This window comes from Bemisia tabaci, chromosome 5, assembly GCF_918797505.1.
Source record: "Bemisia tabaci chromosome 5, PGI_BMITA_v3".
Classification (NCBI taxonomy): Eukaryota; Metazoa; Arthropoda; class Insecta; order Hemiptera; family Aleyrodidae; genus Bemisia; species Bemisia tabaci.
This window is the reverse complement of record NC_092797.1, coordinates 50300108-50317758: the sequence shown is the minus strand read 5'-3', so window position 1 is coordinate 50317758 and position 17651 is coordinate 50300108. Positions and strand designations below refer to the sequence as shown.

At 40.3% G+C, this 17651-nt stretch overlaps 2 protein-coding genes across 2 annotated transcripts in view; one reads left to right on the top strand and one right to left on the bottom strand.

The window, feature by feature from the left end:
• The window catches only part of LOC109031930 (uncharacterized), a 23075-nt gene extending 12523 nt beyond the window's left edge, over positions 1–10552 (top strand). The window contains exon 4 of the mRNA XM_072300880.1: positions 9824–10552. Coding sequence (XP_072156981.1) covers positions 9824–9872 — 49 coding nt within the window. The 3' untranslated portion in view covers positions 9873–10552. The remainder of the gene's footprint in view (positions 1–9823) is intronic.
• LOC109031922 (uncharacterized) overlaps positions 1–17651 on the bottom strand; it is a 23314-nt gene extending 5663 nt beyond the window's left edge. Inside the window, exons 1-2 of the mRNA XM_019043781.2 lie at positions 16638–17651; positions 2042–2811 (exon numbers count right to left, since the gene is read on the bottom strand). Of these exons, the coding sequence (XP_018899326.2) occupies positions 2042–2811; positions 16638–16890 (1023 nt within the window). The 5' untranslated portion in view covers positions 16891–17651. The remainder of the gene's footprint in view (positions 1–2041; positions 2812–16637) is intronic.

Genomic DNA, 17651 nt, shown 5'->3' with positions numbered 1-17651 from the left:
TCAACTCGAAGCGTCTGCAAAATTAATTAGCGCTTAAATACGCATTTTTATCTTGTCCTTGCGTAAATGCATGTTTTAATTTTCTGAATGGCAGTTCAGCAAACGACACGCTTCCTGTCTGAAAATTCGTCGCAGAGAAGCTGCAGTTAATGTGCTGAGACAGAAAATCCTCTGTTCCGAGAATAGCGAAATATCTAGGCTTTTTTCATGTATCTTCGCATAAGCCTTTACATAGCACGTTTATTTAACTAGTACCAGTAGCATAAAAGAGTGTTCTAAAGTGGGATTTACTTTTGTTCATTCATCACTGAGTGATGATATCAGAGTAAAAAAAGTAATGATATACACACTACTACGATGGATGACGTCGCCCATGTGTTTTAGTTCGGACATAAAGCACCATCTATATTGATATTCGAGATTCAATAATTACATTTAACGAAAACACTATTTTTCTCAGCTGAATTGAAACTGTGAGGTCCAGGGCATGGACTTGTCAAGTCATATTCCGGTGATTTCAAGAACAACCGGTTTCAAATCGTATCATTAATAAAACCTTCACATGCAGATCGAAGTGGAAATTCAAAACTTGTGAAGCGTCCTCAAATTATGCTAAAATTGTGCAAATGTCTTCCTCATTAACGGGAATCCGATGGTCCACGAAAATCAATATTTGTCATGAAAAAAGCCCAAAATTGAGGAAAAATATGTTAATAAAAAATCGATGGAACGAAAGCATGTAGGTTCTTTTTCTGTGAGTAACACGACGCCAAAGTTTGCGACACCTGCTGGCACGCACTAGGTTTTAAATTTCCTACGTAATATCGTTCAACTTTTCTCTCGGTATCCAATCCATATCTCATAAAATCAGAAATTCGTCATTTTCCTCACGAATACACAAACACACATTCCTCACATTTCAATGTTGGCAAATTTTAGCTCACATAGTGCATTTTTACCAGGAGATCTTTGGCGTTTCTGGCTGAAAATTTCACTGATTTTTTTTTCTGATCTCATGCAAAAATCAGGCGAATCTTGAACAGAAACGGCACAGGTAAATTCTTGTGAAAAATTAATTGTTCGAATCAATTTTGCGACCTCGGAATGAAGTTAAGTTCAATCGTTCGGGAATCGATGAATTGTTCAACAATCATCATTTTTAAAGAACCGCGCATCAGCCATCAGTCACATCCCTGAGGAACGCGATTTTGGAAGAATCTTTGGCATTTCTGCCGAAAATTTCACTGATTTTTCCTCTGATCTCATGCAAAAATCAGACAAATCTTGGACAGAAATGGCACAGCTTTTTTGTAAAAAATTTAGTTGTTTGGATCAATGTTGCAACCTTGGAATGGAGTTACGCTCTTTTGTCTGGAAATCGACGAATTTTTCAACAATCATCATTTTTAAAAAAAAACGCGTTCCCGATAACAGTCACATCCCCACAAACGCGATTCTTGGAAAATCTTCGGCATTTCTAGCTGAAAATTTCACTGACTTTTCCTCTGGTCTCATCCAAGACTCCGCAAAATTTTGGACAAAAATCACACAACGATATTCTCGTAAAAAATTTAATTGTTTGGATCAATTTTACAACCTTGGAATGGAGTTACGTTCCTTCGTCCGGAAACCGAGAAACTTTTCAACAATCGTCATTTTTAAAAAACCGCGTATCGGCTAACAGTCACATCGCGACAAACGCGATTTTTTGAGAATCTTATGCATTCCTAGGTAAATATTTCACAGACTTTTTCTCTAATCCCATGCAAAAATCAGACAAATCTTGGACAAAAATGGCACAGGTAAATTTTTGTAAAAAATTTAACCGTTAGGATCCATTTTGCAACCTTAGAATGAAATTACGTTCCTTCGTCCGGAAATCGACAAAATTGTCAATAACCGTCATTTCATAAAAAAACCACGTATCGGCTAATGTCACATCGTGACAATCGCGATTTTTCAGAATCCGCGTTCGGTGTCGAATTCCAGATCCGAATAAAATCCGAATCCGCGATCAAAACACCGCGTCGAGGCTACTCACCATCACGTGGTCGTTGAGGTGTGGCTTGGCCCGGCTCTTCTTGCGCTTGGCGGCGCCTTTGCCCTTCCTGGGAAACACGTAGTACTCGTCCTCGGCGTCCTCCTCCTGGGCTCCGTCCTGGCTGTCGTTGCCGCTCACCTCGTTGTCCGTCACGGACCTCCTGGCTCGCACCTCATTAGCCTCCGAATTCGGCGCTGGCGCGGACTTCCCGGTCGACCGGGGAATCTCGTTGCTCTCCGCGGAGGTGTTGAACATGGCCAACGGCAGGAGGAACGGCCGGAAGACGCTCTCCTCGGAGAACACCACCAGGAAGGACGACGCCCGGTGGGTGCTGTTGTTCGGCGACCTCACGCCCATCTTCGGCATCAGCGTCTGGTTGTGCGGGGTCTCGAGTCGGAACCCGATGAGGACGTCGTGCTCCGCGGAGGCGATCGTGTCCAGGAGGTAGGCTGTGACGTCACCGATCACGACGTCGTTGGGTATGACGTCATTGGAGTCGGAGTGGGAGAGCGGGACGAGGCCCAGTTCGACGGGCTTGAGGCCGAGGGGGCCGTTGGCGAGGCGGAAGACGCGGAGTTGGAGAGGGAGGGGCGCCTTGCGGTGGTGGGTGCGTTTGTGGGGGGCGCCGGGGCTCTTGTGGTGCGGGTGGACGAAGAAGTCGTGGGGGTCCAGGTTCAGGCGCGCCGAGTAGACGACTTCGCCGGGCTGCACGCAGGTCAGGTTGAAGATCATCAGGGTTGACAGTCCTGGGTTCTCGTTGCTCCAGTTATCTGTAACAGAAATGGACGCTTTGATTAGGGATTGAAAGTAAGTGTCGGTCCCCTCTGGCCGCTACGCGGTCAACCCCTATTGAGCGCTTTGCGCTCTACTTTCATAGATAGATGAATCGCTAATACTCGTATCACTGTCATGTTATCGAAGAGGGAATATCGCGCATATTTTTGAAATTGTGCTTCCTTCAAAATTCGACTAGATAACCTGATCAAAAGGCCTGCAGGCTGTTTTTGAAATTGATAGACAAAGAGATAAACATAAAAAACAAACTGGAAATGGAGCGATCCTATTGGTGGAAACGGGTGGTTGGAATGGACAAAGTAATAGAATAGCTAACGGCTATCCACGAGGGACCAAATGGTTAGTCCATCAGTTTCCTCCTCGTCTATAACAACCACCCACTTCAAGCAACAGGATCACTCCATTTTCCTTTTATTTTCTTTAACTACAGCTTTGTCTATCAATTTCAATAATCAGTCCATTGATGGATACAGCTCGAAAAACAAAATTCGTCTCATGCGTAAAAAAAAGTGTGTCATGATAAGAGAGTATGAGCGCAAAAATTTGCATTTATAACCAGACAAGACACAGCAGTAAGTCTACATACTTCGGCGGATGAGTTATAATTACTGCTGTTACGAGAACAATTGTACAATTTTCTACTAAAGTCTGGCCATTAAATTGTGTCGATGATTGCCATTAACGTAACCAACGATGAAAGCATAAAGAAGATAGCAAATGCTGTTTTCTTGTCTAGCATAAAATGAATAAGGCCCTTCTCACGTAGCACAGGAATAAATATCGATGGCTAGAGCCAAGAGGAGCATGTCTCTATTGCGACGTTCAAAAATCTCAAATTACGTTACATTTTTTTTTTTTTTTTTTTTTTTTTTTTTTTTTTTTTTTTTTTTTTAAATGAACCATAGTAACTCTTCAAAGTTTTTTGTGAGTATTTTTAATAAATGTTGAGAATGCACAGAAAATTTAAAGGACCTTCTCTGAATAATGCTATCTAAAGAAGATAAAACTTCAGCAGTGATTCTCAATTTCGCAATCTAAGACACACAATTTTTTACTAAAGCCATCGATATATTCGATGTCTCGAGGTTTGCCTGCATCCAATATAGATTTACTTTGAATATTGTACAAAAATACCTGATGAGTTAGAGAGGTGGACGAAAAAAATTTAAAAGTGGCACTTATATTCCCGATGAATTGGAATTCTATTTCCAGCCCCTAAGTATCCTTTTGTTTTACACGAGAGTCTGAAAATGTCAGCGTTAATCAAGGATAAGCTAGTGGCTATTAGAAAAAAACAAATGGCTGCCGAGCCCCGCTAATAGACGGAAAATGGATTTTAAATTCATTGACAGGAGATGTCACTTGCTACGGGGTGGAGGGCTCGAGCCACTAATCGCTTAAACCGAGGGCTTAGCAGTTAAGTGGTTCTCTGCATCCCCTGCCTCTCCCACCTGGGTATATCTCCGACCTAGGAGCATCACATCTTCGGCACCGTTGCCGTGTGAATCTCAAAAAGCACTCACCCCGATTTGAAGCAAATTGAATCGATTTTGTTTGCAGAAGCGCAAGAGTCCATTACACATTTTGAAAATTTCGAGGGAGGGTTTAGTTTTACACGGAGTGACAGTTTGTCGATCGTTTTTCATACGAAAAGACTAGAAAATCTACCTATTGATTTTTTTTCTAAAGTCACGCAAAAATTAGGAGAAATCTGAATGTAACTGGATAGTCATACTGGAGTAAGCATTGATTTTTTTAAAACAAATTTGCAACCTCGGAGGCAAATATGTTTCTTCGTCTGAAAAACGACAAACTTAGGAAAGTTTTCAAGGAAAATTAAGAACTTTATTCTTACGATTGATCGAATTCGGTGAAATTTTCGGGATGATGTTCTCGGCAGTTCATTTGCACTTAAATAAACTAGACATTATATACAAAGTTGAAATGCTTCAATTGACTTGAGTCCTTCACCAAAAAGAAAAAAAAAAAAAAAATCCTTGAATGAGGTGTAGCGTTATCAATCATTGAAACGCGTTCCTGTTGTCACCATAAACCATAACCCTTATCTCAAGGGCCAAGTTTCAAAATATCTGCACAAACTTTTCTTGTGATCTAAGTAGTCGCTCAATCCGATAAGACTTTGATGATGAGAGACCTCTGCCGACGCGAAAAGTGCTTTCCGATTAATCGATTGCTCTACCATTTAAACCAATGGTAAACGATCGGTTGACAGGATTTACCTTGACAATCGATTTTTCATCATAGTTTCAAATGGAAAAATATCGATAGTTACTGATTCACGCCTCTCCACTGGCCACCGCCCCTCCTTCCTGTAGAAAGACTCTCTATCAACCTTCAAGCTGGCAACTGCGGAACTGTCTTCCGTAGATAAACTTAAATGCATATCTATGTGGAATACTGCCGTGCCGAGGAAAAACGTCGTATGAGCCATCAGGCGTTGCCAAATTTTCTCTAGAAAAATCATCGAATTTTCAGGAAACTTTGTGAATAAATGTTTCACTCTCGATTTTTTTCGAAGATTTCGTTTGTATTTTGATCTTAAAAAGTCTGAAATTTCGAGGGAAAATATTCTAAATTTACTAAAAAATGAATATTCTCTGAAAGGAAATTTGGCAACATTCGAATGCTCATACGGTGTTTTTACTCAGCACAGCGGAATAGCGTCTCGAAGTACGTGCCGGATGACTTGGGGGTTGTATCTGGGCCTCAGGTCGAGTTTCACCGAAAGTAGGTTTATTTTCCTTCAGCCCGCACCCCCGAACGGTCAACGGATATATTTTTTTAAACGCTCCTGGCCGTGAAAACGTGATCAACTCCAAGCAGGACGAAGAAAGTATTTGTTTTTCGAGGATCCCTTTGCTTTGTCTCAGCTGAGGACACACCCCAGTCAAGTGCAGCATCCTCAAGGGTTCTGTTCTCTCTCAACGGGACGGATGGCAGATCGGGACGGCAAATATTTTTTATGCGTGCCGTAGCGGCCGTGATGGTGACTGGTTTGTTGGAGTTCTGGCTTTGAGGGATATCTAGAGATTCTGGAGCATGATTTTTCTGTGCCTTATTCCCCCGGATTTTTTACTACCCTTCAGAAAAATATATCGAAAACCAAGTGCGAAATCTCTTATCTCCGTCGCGGTATCTCCAAATTTCTACACAGACCTATTTTATTTTTCCAGTGAGGAACAAGCCAAGTTTATAGCTTGTTTATACAGAATATTCTGCTAACACAGAGGAAAAATCAAGGGAGTTTTAAAACAATTACGTTGACTAGCTCCTCAAAGCAAAAATGAAATATGGCACAGACACAGGAAATCTGCAACTTCGCAATCGGATATACATATATATGTACATAGCATTGTACTATGGTCATAGATATTACTTGAATAGACGCATTCCTAGTGGAACTTCAAAAATTTCGTATCTCATTTGCGATGTGTCAAAATCTCCGCCTCTATCAAAGGGGAATACTAGCGCAGTTGATTGAAAATTTTACAGATTATTCTTCAAATAAAGAGTATGAACATGAACACACGAAGTGCTCAAAAAATGACTTTGAGTATTTTTCCGTGCATAAAATAAATTAGAATTGAAAGTATGCAGTACCGCAAACCAGTCCAAGTTACGCGTTTTTGTCATTTCATTGCCGATATTTTGAGCTGAGGAGTGGAAAAAACTAAGTGGTCAGCTAGTGCGGTCATGCACTACTGATTTTTCATGTGAAAATTTCAATCTTTTATATGAGATCCTATTAAAAAGACAGAGAAAAAGGGTGCGGACTCTTAAAAAACTCAGGAATTCAACTTATCTATGAGGCTTTTTGCGTCTTTCAAGCTCTAATTTTTTTTTTTTTACAATTTCTGAAATTCACTTCCACCCAGTTTTTTCCCAGCGCTTCAATGAGTGTCAAATGGACCACATTTTGTAATATGAGACTCCTGCACTGAAAAAAAATTCTCGGCGTTTTTACCAAGGTTCGTTGGTACCTTTACCATCTCACTTTTTTTACCAATTATTGGAAATTTTACCATGACAGACAGGTAAGCTTACCTAAAAACCGGTATTTTTACTGTTTATTTCAGTTAAGAATACCACTTTTATTGGTAAGCAATTCCCGGTAACCTTGCCACTTTATCTCGGTAATTCTACCACAGTCGATAAAAAATATTGGCGTTTTTACCAAGGTCCAGTAAAATTACCGAGAAAGTTCAATAATTTTACCGAGATTTCACGGTAAAATTACCAATTCCATAAATGGTAATTTTACCAAGAAAAAACTGGGATCAAATAGAACCCTGAATTCTTGGTAATTTTACCCTTTTCTCAGTAAATACACCGATAATTTTTTTTCAGTGTGCAGGTAGGTGCTCCTGCAAACGGGCCAGAAACCGTAGTTCCTTTTTGCAGAATTTAGTCCAGATGATGCCGCTGGTTCCTAAAAGGAGGCTGAAAGGGACAATCAGCGATTCCTCATTTGGATGCATTTATGCTAAAAGGAACTACTCGTACGTTAATATGAATAAATTTACCGCTGAATGCAGTATTTTTCAATTTCCTAGAATTTTCTTATTTTTAAAGTTGGGTGCTCTTCGAAACAAGCTATTCAAATCGGCTCACAGCTAAAAGAGCTAAAAGGAGCGAACGCTTGTTAAAATCCGACGTATTAACGCTAAAACGAGCTATGCAAAAACGAACAAAACCAAAAGGAACTACGGGCCTAGGATTCGCGTGACGTATAGTCCCTTTTGATTGAATCCATTCGCACACAGTTGCTTCCAGCATAAATACGTGCAATTAGGGCAGCGGAGCGGATGAAGACGTGTAATTTAACACGGAGGAAATTGCGCCGGCGAAGCGGGCAAAAATTCGAGGCCCCGCCCGCCCGTGTCAGGTAAAGGCCGGCCGAGGAGTTTCGGAGGTGGAAAGTGACATGAAATTAGTTCAGGTGGAGCGGAGGGTCGGGGGTCGGGGGTTGGGGGCGGGGGGCACGTCGGAGCCTCCGTTGATGCGATCATCATCATCAGGGGAAAATCGGAATGCGAAATGAAGGTTTTCCTGCAGCGTGATGGACTGAAGTAGTAATGTGAATGTGGCGCCTGGCGCCAGCTAAATGTCCCTTCGGGTCCCCCGTCCGGCTCTCACGGGTCGTCTCGGGGCTCCGCTCGGCTGACCCCCCCCCCCCTCTAGCCCTTTCACCCCCCTCGGCCCCGCTGTCGCCACCGCTACCGCCACGCGTTCCACTGAACCTCGACCGTGCGATCATTTCCGCAATTCCACCACCACGAAAGGAGGTCATCCTGTGACCGACTGAGAGGGGCTATTTTTTGGTCAAAGACGAGAAAACTCGAGAAAAGAGCATTTGGGGCATCCCTCAAATGCGTAATGTGAAATTTTCTGTTCTTTAACACCCTCGCCTCTGGAGCACACATACAGGGTGATCCAAACGCCCAGCTCTTGGCATCACCCCTGTAACTTATGAAAAATTTGAGATAGGGACTTGAAACTTTATGAGTACTCCTAGGTCAGCAGAAAACGAATTTTGGAAACAGGATCGGACTGGCCATAAGACCAATCTGCCATTTGCAGATACGCCGAAAACGCGCCCCTTTGACTGATGAAGAGAAAAAATAAAAAGAAATAAGAAAAGAAAAAATAAGAAGAGAGAAAAAATTATGACCGAGAATATACGCGGAAATTTCTTAATTGAACGGAAGAAGAGAGAGTTAGGGGTAAAGAAAGCTGCTTTCACGCATGATAGTGGTGAACAAAGGTCTAAGAACCACTTTCTGAAGTGTAATCAATTTTCTGGGAAATTTTCATTTGTTGACATGCAGGCGCTTTATCATCCCCTTTCTTCATTCACTATGTGTAACTCCCTCAGAAGCGATGGTCGGCTTGATTTTTAGACATACGCACCCTTCATAGACCTCTTGAGAGACCTTTAAACATATTTCTCTTTACAAAATGACTATTGATTTGGACATACCATGGCATATCTCGGGCAAACTTTACCTTAATTTATCTCGAAATTAAAAAATAAGAGACATCTAAAATGTAAACGCGATACAACTATTCGCGCAAGATGGATGTCCACATTATGAAACATGCTATGAAAAATTTAAGACGAGATGGCGTATGAGTCGTGAACTCGCAATGCTCTGCTCTATGCATGCTACTAGTTTGAAGCACCATTACGAATAAGACAAACGGAAACAAACACATTATGCAAATAGAGGGAGAGAAAGGATGCGCGTTCACGACGGCGCAGAGATACAACTATTCGTACTTGATGGCCGTCCGTGCTGCATCTGAAAAATTGAAGGCGCGATGACGCGAAGCATGAGCTCTCAATGCTCTACTAGAATTCGGGAGGAAAGTTAAAAAAGATGTCCGAATACTCTCTCCTGTCTTCGGCTGTGTTGATACTCGTTCTTCCTTCTTTTTTCAGGTTCTTGTCTGATTCTTTTTTAGGATGGATTTGCAGACCCACGCCTTAAGCTCGTGTATACCGCAGCACTGGCTCGGTTCTTTTGGAAATAATGGTGCTTGGATGCGTATAGTGGCTTTAATTTCTTGTGTTTTCTTTAATTTCAGAAGTCTGCCGGTTACTTCAATACGTTCAATTTTGAAATTTTTACTCTGTACGATTAAAAAAAAATACGAAAAAAGCGTTGGTGGGGGGGGGGGGTGTTGCCACCCTGCCACTCTTTGACGTTTATCACCTACTGCACTTGTTACCAAACTTACTGATAAATAGGGCAGATTGTTTGGTTCTTAATCAAACTTTTTCCGCTATTTTCTGAAAAATTTGGGGGGTAAGGAGGTCAATTATGTCTTGTGTAATTAAAAAAGGGCGCAAAGAGTTTCTTTATAAGGGGTCGAGGAGGTCAAAAAGTCAGCTAAAATGTCTTGGGTGAATCTTAAACGGTCTCCTTTTGAACTTGCATGATTGCTCTTATTTTTATCCCTCAGAATTTCCTGGATGTCAAGCAGGAAACTGGGACTCGGGACTCGGAGCTAGAGTTTCAAGACGGGAATTCGCCAAAAAACACCGAAGCAGATTTAATTGGCGGTGCTGATGAGCTCATTTTACTTTGATGTCTTCTCGCGCCAGCTCGAGCCAACAGAGACGTTTTCGAGAAAATTACGTCAAACGCCCTAGCGAAGAAAGTGCAAACTCAGTGTTCAGCGTTCTACGAGACAGGTCTCCTGTTTCGTATGGCTCATACTGGATGCGGCCTACGTTTCACGATAAGCCTTAAATTGTCTTGCTCCAGACACTGGACACTGTCTAGTTCGAAAAATATGGAAATTCAGTTTTATTGTGGAAGTCATGCACATCTTTTTGTTCCCTAGAGCATTACATTGAAAAAAATTATTGGTTCTTCGAAAAGGGCCAACTTCAGGGTTTAAAAGATTAATCTTGCGCTCCAAAGGGACGGCCGTTTCTAAACTCCGTAACGCAATTTTTCGGCCTTTTTGCCCGCCCCCCTACCCCCAATGAAACGCTTTAGTAACGAATTTCCTATCCTTTGACACGTAAAAAAAATTGCGTAACGCTCTCCTCGACTGTTTCAGGGCGTTTGAGGGACGGCCCCAAAACTTCATATTTCTAGCTATCGGGCTCTCTTTAGGAACGGAGTAACGCTCCAACAATTTTTCCCACGCATTAAAAATTCTCGCTTTCATTCACTTTTTCCTGTTTTTTTTTTCTATTTTATTTTTTTTCTATTTTATGTTTTTTCTATTTTATTTTTTTCCATTTTATGTTTTTTCTATTTTATTTTTTTCTATTTTATTTTTTTTTCTTTTTATTTTTTTTCTATTTTATTTTTTTCCATTTTATTTTTTTTATTTTTATTTTTTTATTTTATTTTTTACAGCGTTGGGCACGTTTCAATGTTAGCTTTTCAAATGATGTTTGCAGTCAAAAGCATGGAAAGTCACCTTTTCAACTACTTCTTGCCAGGAACCATTAAACGAGATACCTTAAAGAAGATGATAAAAAATTTCAAAAAAAGAGAGGGAAAATTGAATATGACTTTAAACACCATTTTTGGCACCAATACGAATTTCGGGAAATTCCACGATTCGATATCCCGACCCGTCAGGGCGGCAACCATGCGCGCGCGGTCACTTTTTGATCCACATTTTCCAATCAGCTACTTTGGGAGCCTCCCGATGGATAATGGAGACCCGGACGAAATAAATGCATATTCACGTTCCTTTTACGGATTCGGTGTTTTAAGACAAAGTCCCGTCTGCCGGGGCCATCTGCCGTCCCGTGCCCATCCTGCTCCTGAGATGGCTCCCGACTGGAACCCGTGAAAACCACCGCCCAAACGATGAAAGGAGCTACGTGTTAATTGCGAGTCCTTATTGAAACAGCGCCGAACAACCCGGAAAAAACTCCCAGTATCGATATTGTTCCATTTGAATCTATGGCAAAGAATCGATTTCGTTGGGAGCGACCTGATAATCGATTCTTTACTATAAGTGTAAATGGTAGATCGATCGATTTATCGCAGAGAACAAGACGCAAAAAATCTGGAAGTGATGAGAGGAGCCGTTTTCCAGGAACCTCTGATGATGGTTTTTTACGACCCGGCGAAAAGGAATTAGGTCTGGATGCTCCTGGTTCCAAGCAGTGGCGTGGCGTGCTTTGCGATATATCGATTAATTGGCCATTTAAACCTATGAAAAAGGATCGATAAACAGGGTGTTCGCAGCGAACACCTTAATAATCGATTCTTTACCATGGGTTTAAATGGCATAACAATCGATATATCGCAATTCACGCCACGCCACTGGTTCCAAGGTGTAATTAGGGAAGGTGAGAGACTGTCGCCTAACCCATTTCTGTCATAAACCTAAAAACCCTACGGCTCCACCGCCGTGCTGAGGAAGAAAGCCCTATGAGCCCTCAGACGTTGCCGAAATTCGTTTGATAAAAAGAGAAATTTTGGGGACACATTTGAGGATATTTTTCTGATTCCTATGGAAAATTATATTCGTAATGTAATGTGAAGTCTTTGAAAATGTCAAGGAAAATTATTCATGATATTTTTCAAAACGTATGTTTTATTGAGGGAATTTCGGCAACATTTGAATGCTCATTTGTAACTTTGGCCGGTAGTACATCCAACGAGCACGACTTTTTCGTCTTAAGCGCCGGGTTCTTAAATGCAATCAAGTTGCCAAATTGCTCTTTGTCGGAGGGATTTCTTCGACGATCCTAAAGTGCTAAGGAGGTATTCTGTACTGCGTTCGAATGTTGCTCAATTACCCTCGATAAAATATTAAATTTTGAGATAAAAGGATGAATTTTTTCCTCTGAAATTTGTTGGTACTGTAAACTAAAATGGTAATGGAATCCTCTAAAAACTGATGTGTAAAACTCACAATTTTATCAAGACATCTGTTATTTATTTGAGGAAATGTAGCCACGTATAAATGGTCCTTACGGCATCTTTAGCTAGTAAGACAGCACCATGGAAAACCAGAAACCTAAAAAATGATGATTTCTAACCGAAATATTGTTGGACGCATGAAATGTTGGAGACTTTGCATATATTTTCGGTTACTTCACTTTCATTTTCCAAAATTCGAAAAATTCTTCACTGTCCTCTTAAAAAATACTGAATAGGAAGAAGTATGAACTGTCACGATGTTTGCAGATTTTAAAGCAGGATGATAAAACCTAGGGTAGTAATACGCGATACAAATGTTTTAACGCCTGGGTAGCCCAAATTGCATAGCCACAAAAATGAAGGAGCACTTACGACGCGATTTCAGCTGCGATAAATTTGGAACCAAATTGAAATAAATGAAATGCGTGATATACATGTTTTAACGTCTAGGTAACTCAAATTGCATGGCCACAAACATGCTCTCAAGTTCATTATTTGCGTCTTTTAACACAAGCACATACACGGTGGAAAATAAATGAGCAATTTTTTTTAAAAACCATCTACTGAATCAGGGTAGGATGCGAATAGTATCACGAATGCAACCGGCAACTCGGATAGAGACATTCGCACTCTGACGAACATGTTAACATCAATACAATCGAAGTCCACCGGGCCTGAAATAAATGGTCTGTTTCATCATCGTTGATAAATGAACAAAGACCCAAAGGTGTCTCGCGCCAACCTCCCATCGCCAGTGTCTGCTCCTGATTAAGTGCCCTCAGCAGACTCCAGACCAGACGCAGAGACTCCCGTTCGATTCCCGAATACCTGCTCATTCTCAGAACACAAATCCAACAGTTCCAGCCCCAGAGTATCAATATAAACCCAGTATTTAGCCCAATACAAGAGGTGGCCGATTTTACCAATATTTTCTTTCGTATGGATAAAGATTATGATTTTGTTTCGTTTTTGGGGTTGATTTCATTGAAAGTTTTACATGGGTCAATAAAGAGAGACGAAGAAAAACCCAAAGAAACATGTTCATCGTGCACGAGTAAATGGACTGCATTTTGCAATTGGAACTATAATATCTGGCTCATTTTAAAAACGACGTATGTACAATTGGTTTCCCTATGCAAATAAATGTTTTTACAGATGGGCTAGACATTGTAGTTCCTAATTGCAAAATGTAGTCCAAATGAACTGAGTGGGTCAATTGTCCGGCCATGCGGCTGTTTTTCACACGATGATATCGATGGCCAAGTACGAGATCGCATAAATCCATTGCGGCGTTTCAATATTTCCACTCCTATTTTATTTTTTTTTCGAAAAGGAAAAATCTTCTGGGCATGAAATTTTTCCAAAATATTCCGCTCACAGGGTTGAAATAATTAAATTATTAATTTTTTTTTTTTTTAAAAAAAAACTGCACTTATTCCACTTGTCTTTCAGGCCCTTCATTTCAGAGCCCGAGACGTTTCTACTCAAAACTGAGTCATTTTTAGTCGGAAAATAAATTAAAAATTAACAAGTATCGATGAAAAAACCTGCGACCAACATGTCGGTGGCCGACCGGTCATTTTCCGACTGAAAATGACTCAGTTTTGAGTCGGAACGTCTCGGGTTTTTTATTATTGTATTTTAAGCATGGTTTCCCGTTTTTCCCCCTTGTTTTTCTCCTGACACCATTGTCTCGGGCTGCTTCGTGAAAATTTGTATCTACTTAAGAGCCTCGATAAGTAATTCCCCGTTCAGTGGCTATATGATTCGTCAAAATGGTACAGAAGGGAAGGAAAAACATTTTTCAACATTAATCGGGCTAGTCCCACCACTGGCGCGGCGGGCACGGCGCGGCGCACAATGGATCGAGCCAATGGGAGATGTTGGACAAAATGTGGAAACTTTATAAGCTCAGAACTTCGTTTAAACAAAACTTTGAGGTATTAAAAGTGGTTCCATTGGTTTCCTTGTGAATTCTCTTCTAGGGGCACCCCTTAAAATTTGAAATGTGACGAATCAAACATCAAAATTTGAAGTTTTCGTTGAAAAGTTCATGTGCGACCTCTCTGATTGACTCGATCCACCGTGCGGCGCGGCGTCGCTAGGTATGCCATTTGGGAGCGGCCCTTTATTGTCCTTTGGGAGCATCCATCTCAAATCGTCGTCTCCCGGACGAAAGAACGTAACTCCATTCCAATGTTGCCAAATCTCCCCTCACAAATTGCCTATTAACCACGAGAATTTTGGGCATTTCTGACTGAAAATCTCCCTGATTTTTCTCTAGATTCCAAGCAAAAAACAGAGATATTTTGGACACAAATTGCTTACGTACATTTTTGTAAAATAAATTAATTGTTTGAGTCAATTTGGCAACCTTGGAATGGAGTTACGTTCCTTCGTGCGGGAGACGACGAAATGGATATATTGTGCCGGATACCTTTCCATGCAACCTGTATTTTTTTCACGGAGCATGGGACAAAAGACCTCTTAAAGCGTTCCACGGGGACATGACGCCACTCTTGATTGTGGCAGCGCACGGGTCCCAGCGCCGCACAACGGACCGAATCAATGGGAGGGATCGGACGTGAATTTTTTTTACAAAAACTGCGAATTTAGAAGCATATATCGTCCAATTTTAAATTTTGAGCGTCGATTCTTGTAGTGAGCTTTACGAAAAAACCATTGGGATCATTTTTAAAACCTAAAACTTTTGTAAAAACGGAGTTGTAAGCTTTTAAAGTTTCCAAATTCTGTCAGACCTCTCCCACTGATTCGGTCCATTGTGCGCCGAGCGGAAAAGTGGGAATGAAAGTATGAAAAAACACCCCTGCCTGGCGACAATCCTTTCGCCGGAAGCGGATTACCTCATAGAAATCATATTTATTTTGACCCGACTACTTTTCCCACTTGTCTGAGTTTTTCTTTAATCCTCCTTCGACGGTTTTTTCCTCGTCTCTGCTCTTTCTTTCTTCATATCGACGGGTAAAACCGGAAGATGGTTAACTAAAATTTTGATGTTGCAAATTGCAGAAAAATGCGGGTTGGTTTTCTTTAATGAGAATAATTGGACGACACTTTTCTCGGTTAATCTGAAATCACATACCTCCATTTTTCGAAATTTCTGCTCTTATTTTATTTTTCCGAATAGAAACAAGCCAACTTTACAACTTGAAATTTAGATAAATTATTCTTCTTGCAGAGAAGAAAAATCAAGGAAGTTTTCAAGAAATCACGTTGGCTAATATTCCATAGAAAAATTAAAGTAAGGCAGAAAGTCTGCAACGTCGCAAACGGAGATACGAGGTTTCGTACTTAAGCCATCAATGTGTCATTCAAATTTTGAGGTTGCAAATCGATGGCCAAAGTTCGAAACCACGTATCTTCATTTGCAACAATGCAGACTTCCTGTCACACTGTATTTTTTTTTTTTTTTTTTTTGTGGAAAACTAGTCGCAACGTAATTTCTTGAAAACCTCCTTGACTTTTGCTCTCTGTTAGGAGAATATTTCATATGAATTTCAAGCTGTAAAGATGGCTTGTTTCCGTTTGGAAAAATAAAATAGGAGCAGAAATTTTGAAAAATGGAGGTACGTCATTTCACCTTAACCGTGAAAATTGCCGCCATGTTATATTCTTACTGAAGAAAATTAACCAAGATTTTTCTTGAAAATTGTCGTAAATTTGTTTCACTCATTCAAAGGTATTTATAGAAAATGTAAAGAAAAAACTGTAGTTATAGTTATTTCTCAAAAGAATGAACAACAATCGGAGACTTTGAAACGTTACAATAAAGATATGAAGTTTCCGACTTTGACCATTGATATGACAGCCCATTCCTTAAAATGACCAGTAAACCATCGCTAAAATATTGTTGGTATCAATCGAAACTAGCAACATTTAAATGTTTACGAACAGAGTAATGCAACTGCGTTTTGATATTCAGTTTACCATTTTAAGGGACCCTGGGCAGAGTTGCTTTTTTTCACTGCAACGTTGTAAATTTTCACTTGATTTTTTATTTATTTACTTTAAAAAGTTTGAGAATTTTCCGTGCGGTACCGGTAACCGTGCAGTAACCACTTGGCCCTTTATATCCCTTCTCATGAGATACAATGCTCATGGACAGACACTGAGCTTCTGATTCATCTATCTCTACTATCTGTAAAATCTTTTTTTTTTTTATTTTATCTTAGAAAAATTTTCTTAAAATTAAAGAGAATTTAGTTTCAAGTTAGACAAATATATTTTAACAACTTTTTCAGTAAAAGGTATAATCATCACAACTTTTCACACTCATTTCAAAATCTACATAAATCAAGTCATGTTATACTGAAGTTTAGTTAATAATTTGAAAAACTCGTTCTCAGATCACGTACCTTGCAGGGGAAAAATATTCCTGATTATGTTGTCATTGAGATGCTCTGATGAGTGGTCGTCGTTGTATTGATGTAATAAATCCATCATATGATCAGGGGTCCGAACTCGCGATTTGTCAAATCCAATATCTTGCGGCGGTTGAATTTTCAAAACCGTCTCCAATAACTTGGAGATGGTTGTAGGGTCCTCTGCAAGTGACCATACCTCGAACGTACATAGCACGAAAACGGTAACAACGAAATGAAGTAACATTTTCCGACTTTATGACAGCGAAGATACACAAATTTGGGACAGTCACCTCGTGAAATTTCTCAAAAGTTCGAGGATTTCACAACTCTCTAAACAGAACGCACGAAAAGACACTTCTACGAGAGAAATCCAGATTAACACAGTTAGTATGTAAAACGCCCCAAAAAGAAACCTGTAATTCTTAAAATCGTTTGATTTTTCCGGAGCGTAAAATGTACAAAATCACAGATTAAAGAAAAACCGGAACAGAGCCGAAGTTTCGTCAAATAGCGCGTGAATCTATATGGCTCCTTGGTCGATCCGAAGATAAAAATTACTAAAAAGTTTGCAAAAAATAAATATTAAAAAACAATAATTTTTGACTGACTAAGTTGACCGTAAAGTGGCGAGACGGTGGACGCCTAGCATGGAAGCCTTCAATTTGAAAATAAAACGATGAAAAAAAAGGCGAATCCAAAATTTACAAAAGCACAAAAACCGTTTATATGAGGAGTAAAATTATATTCTAGAAATTATTCATCACCCACGTTGAGTGCTTCAAAAAATTGAAAAAAGGAACGAGAGGGTAGAGAGCTGCAAGCACGAGCTCAATTAATTTTGGCGCACAGCGAAAATGCAATAAGACGCGGGAAAATACTTCGCGTAACGAACAGCGAAATCTGATTTCGAGTCGAGAGAGAAAGGAACGAACGACCGTTTGCGAGTCCTGATTTTCGAAATTCTGACTCTGCCGGGTTTCGAGTTTACCCCGAGCCCAGCCTCGG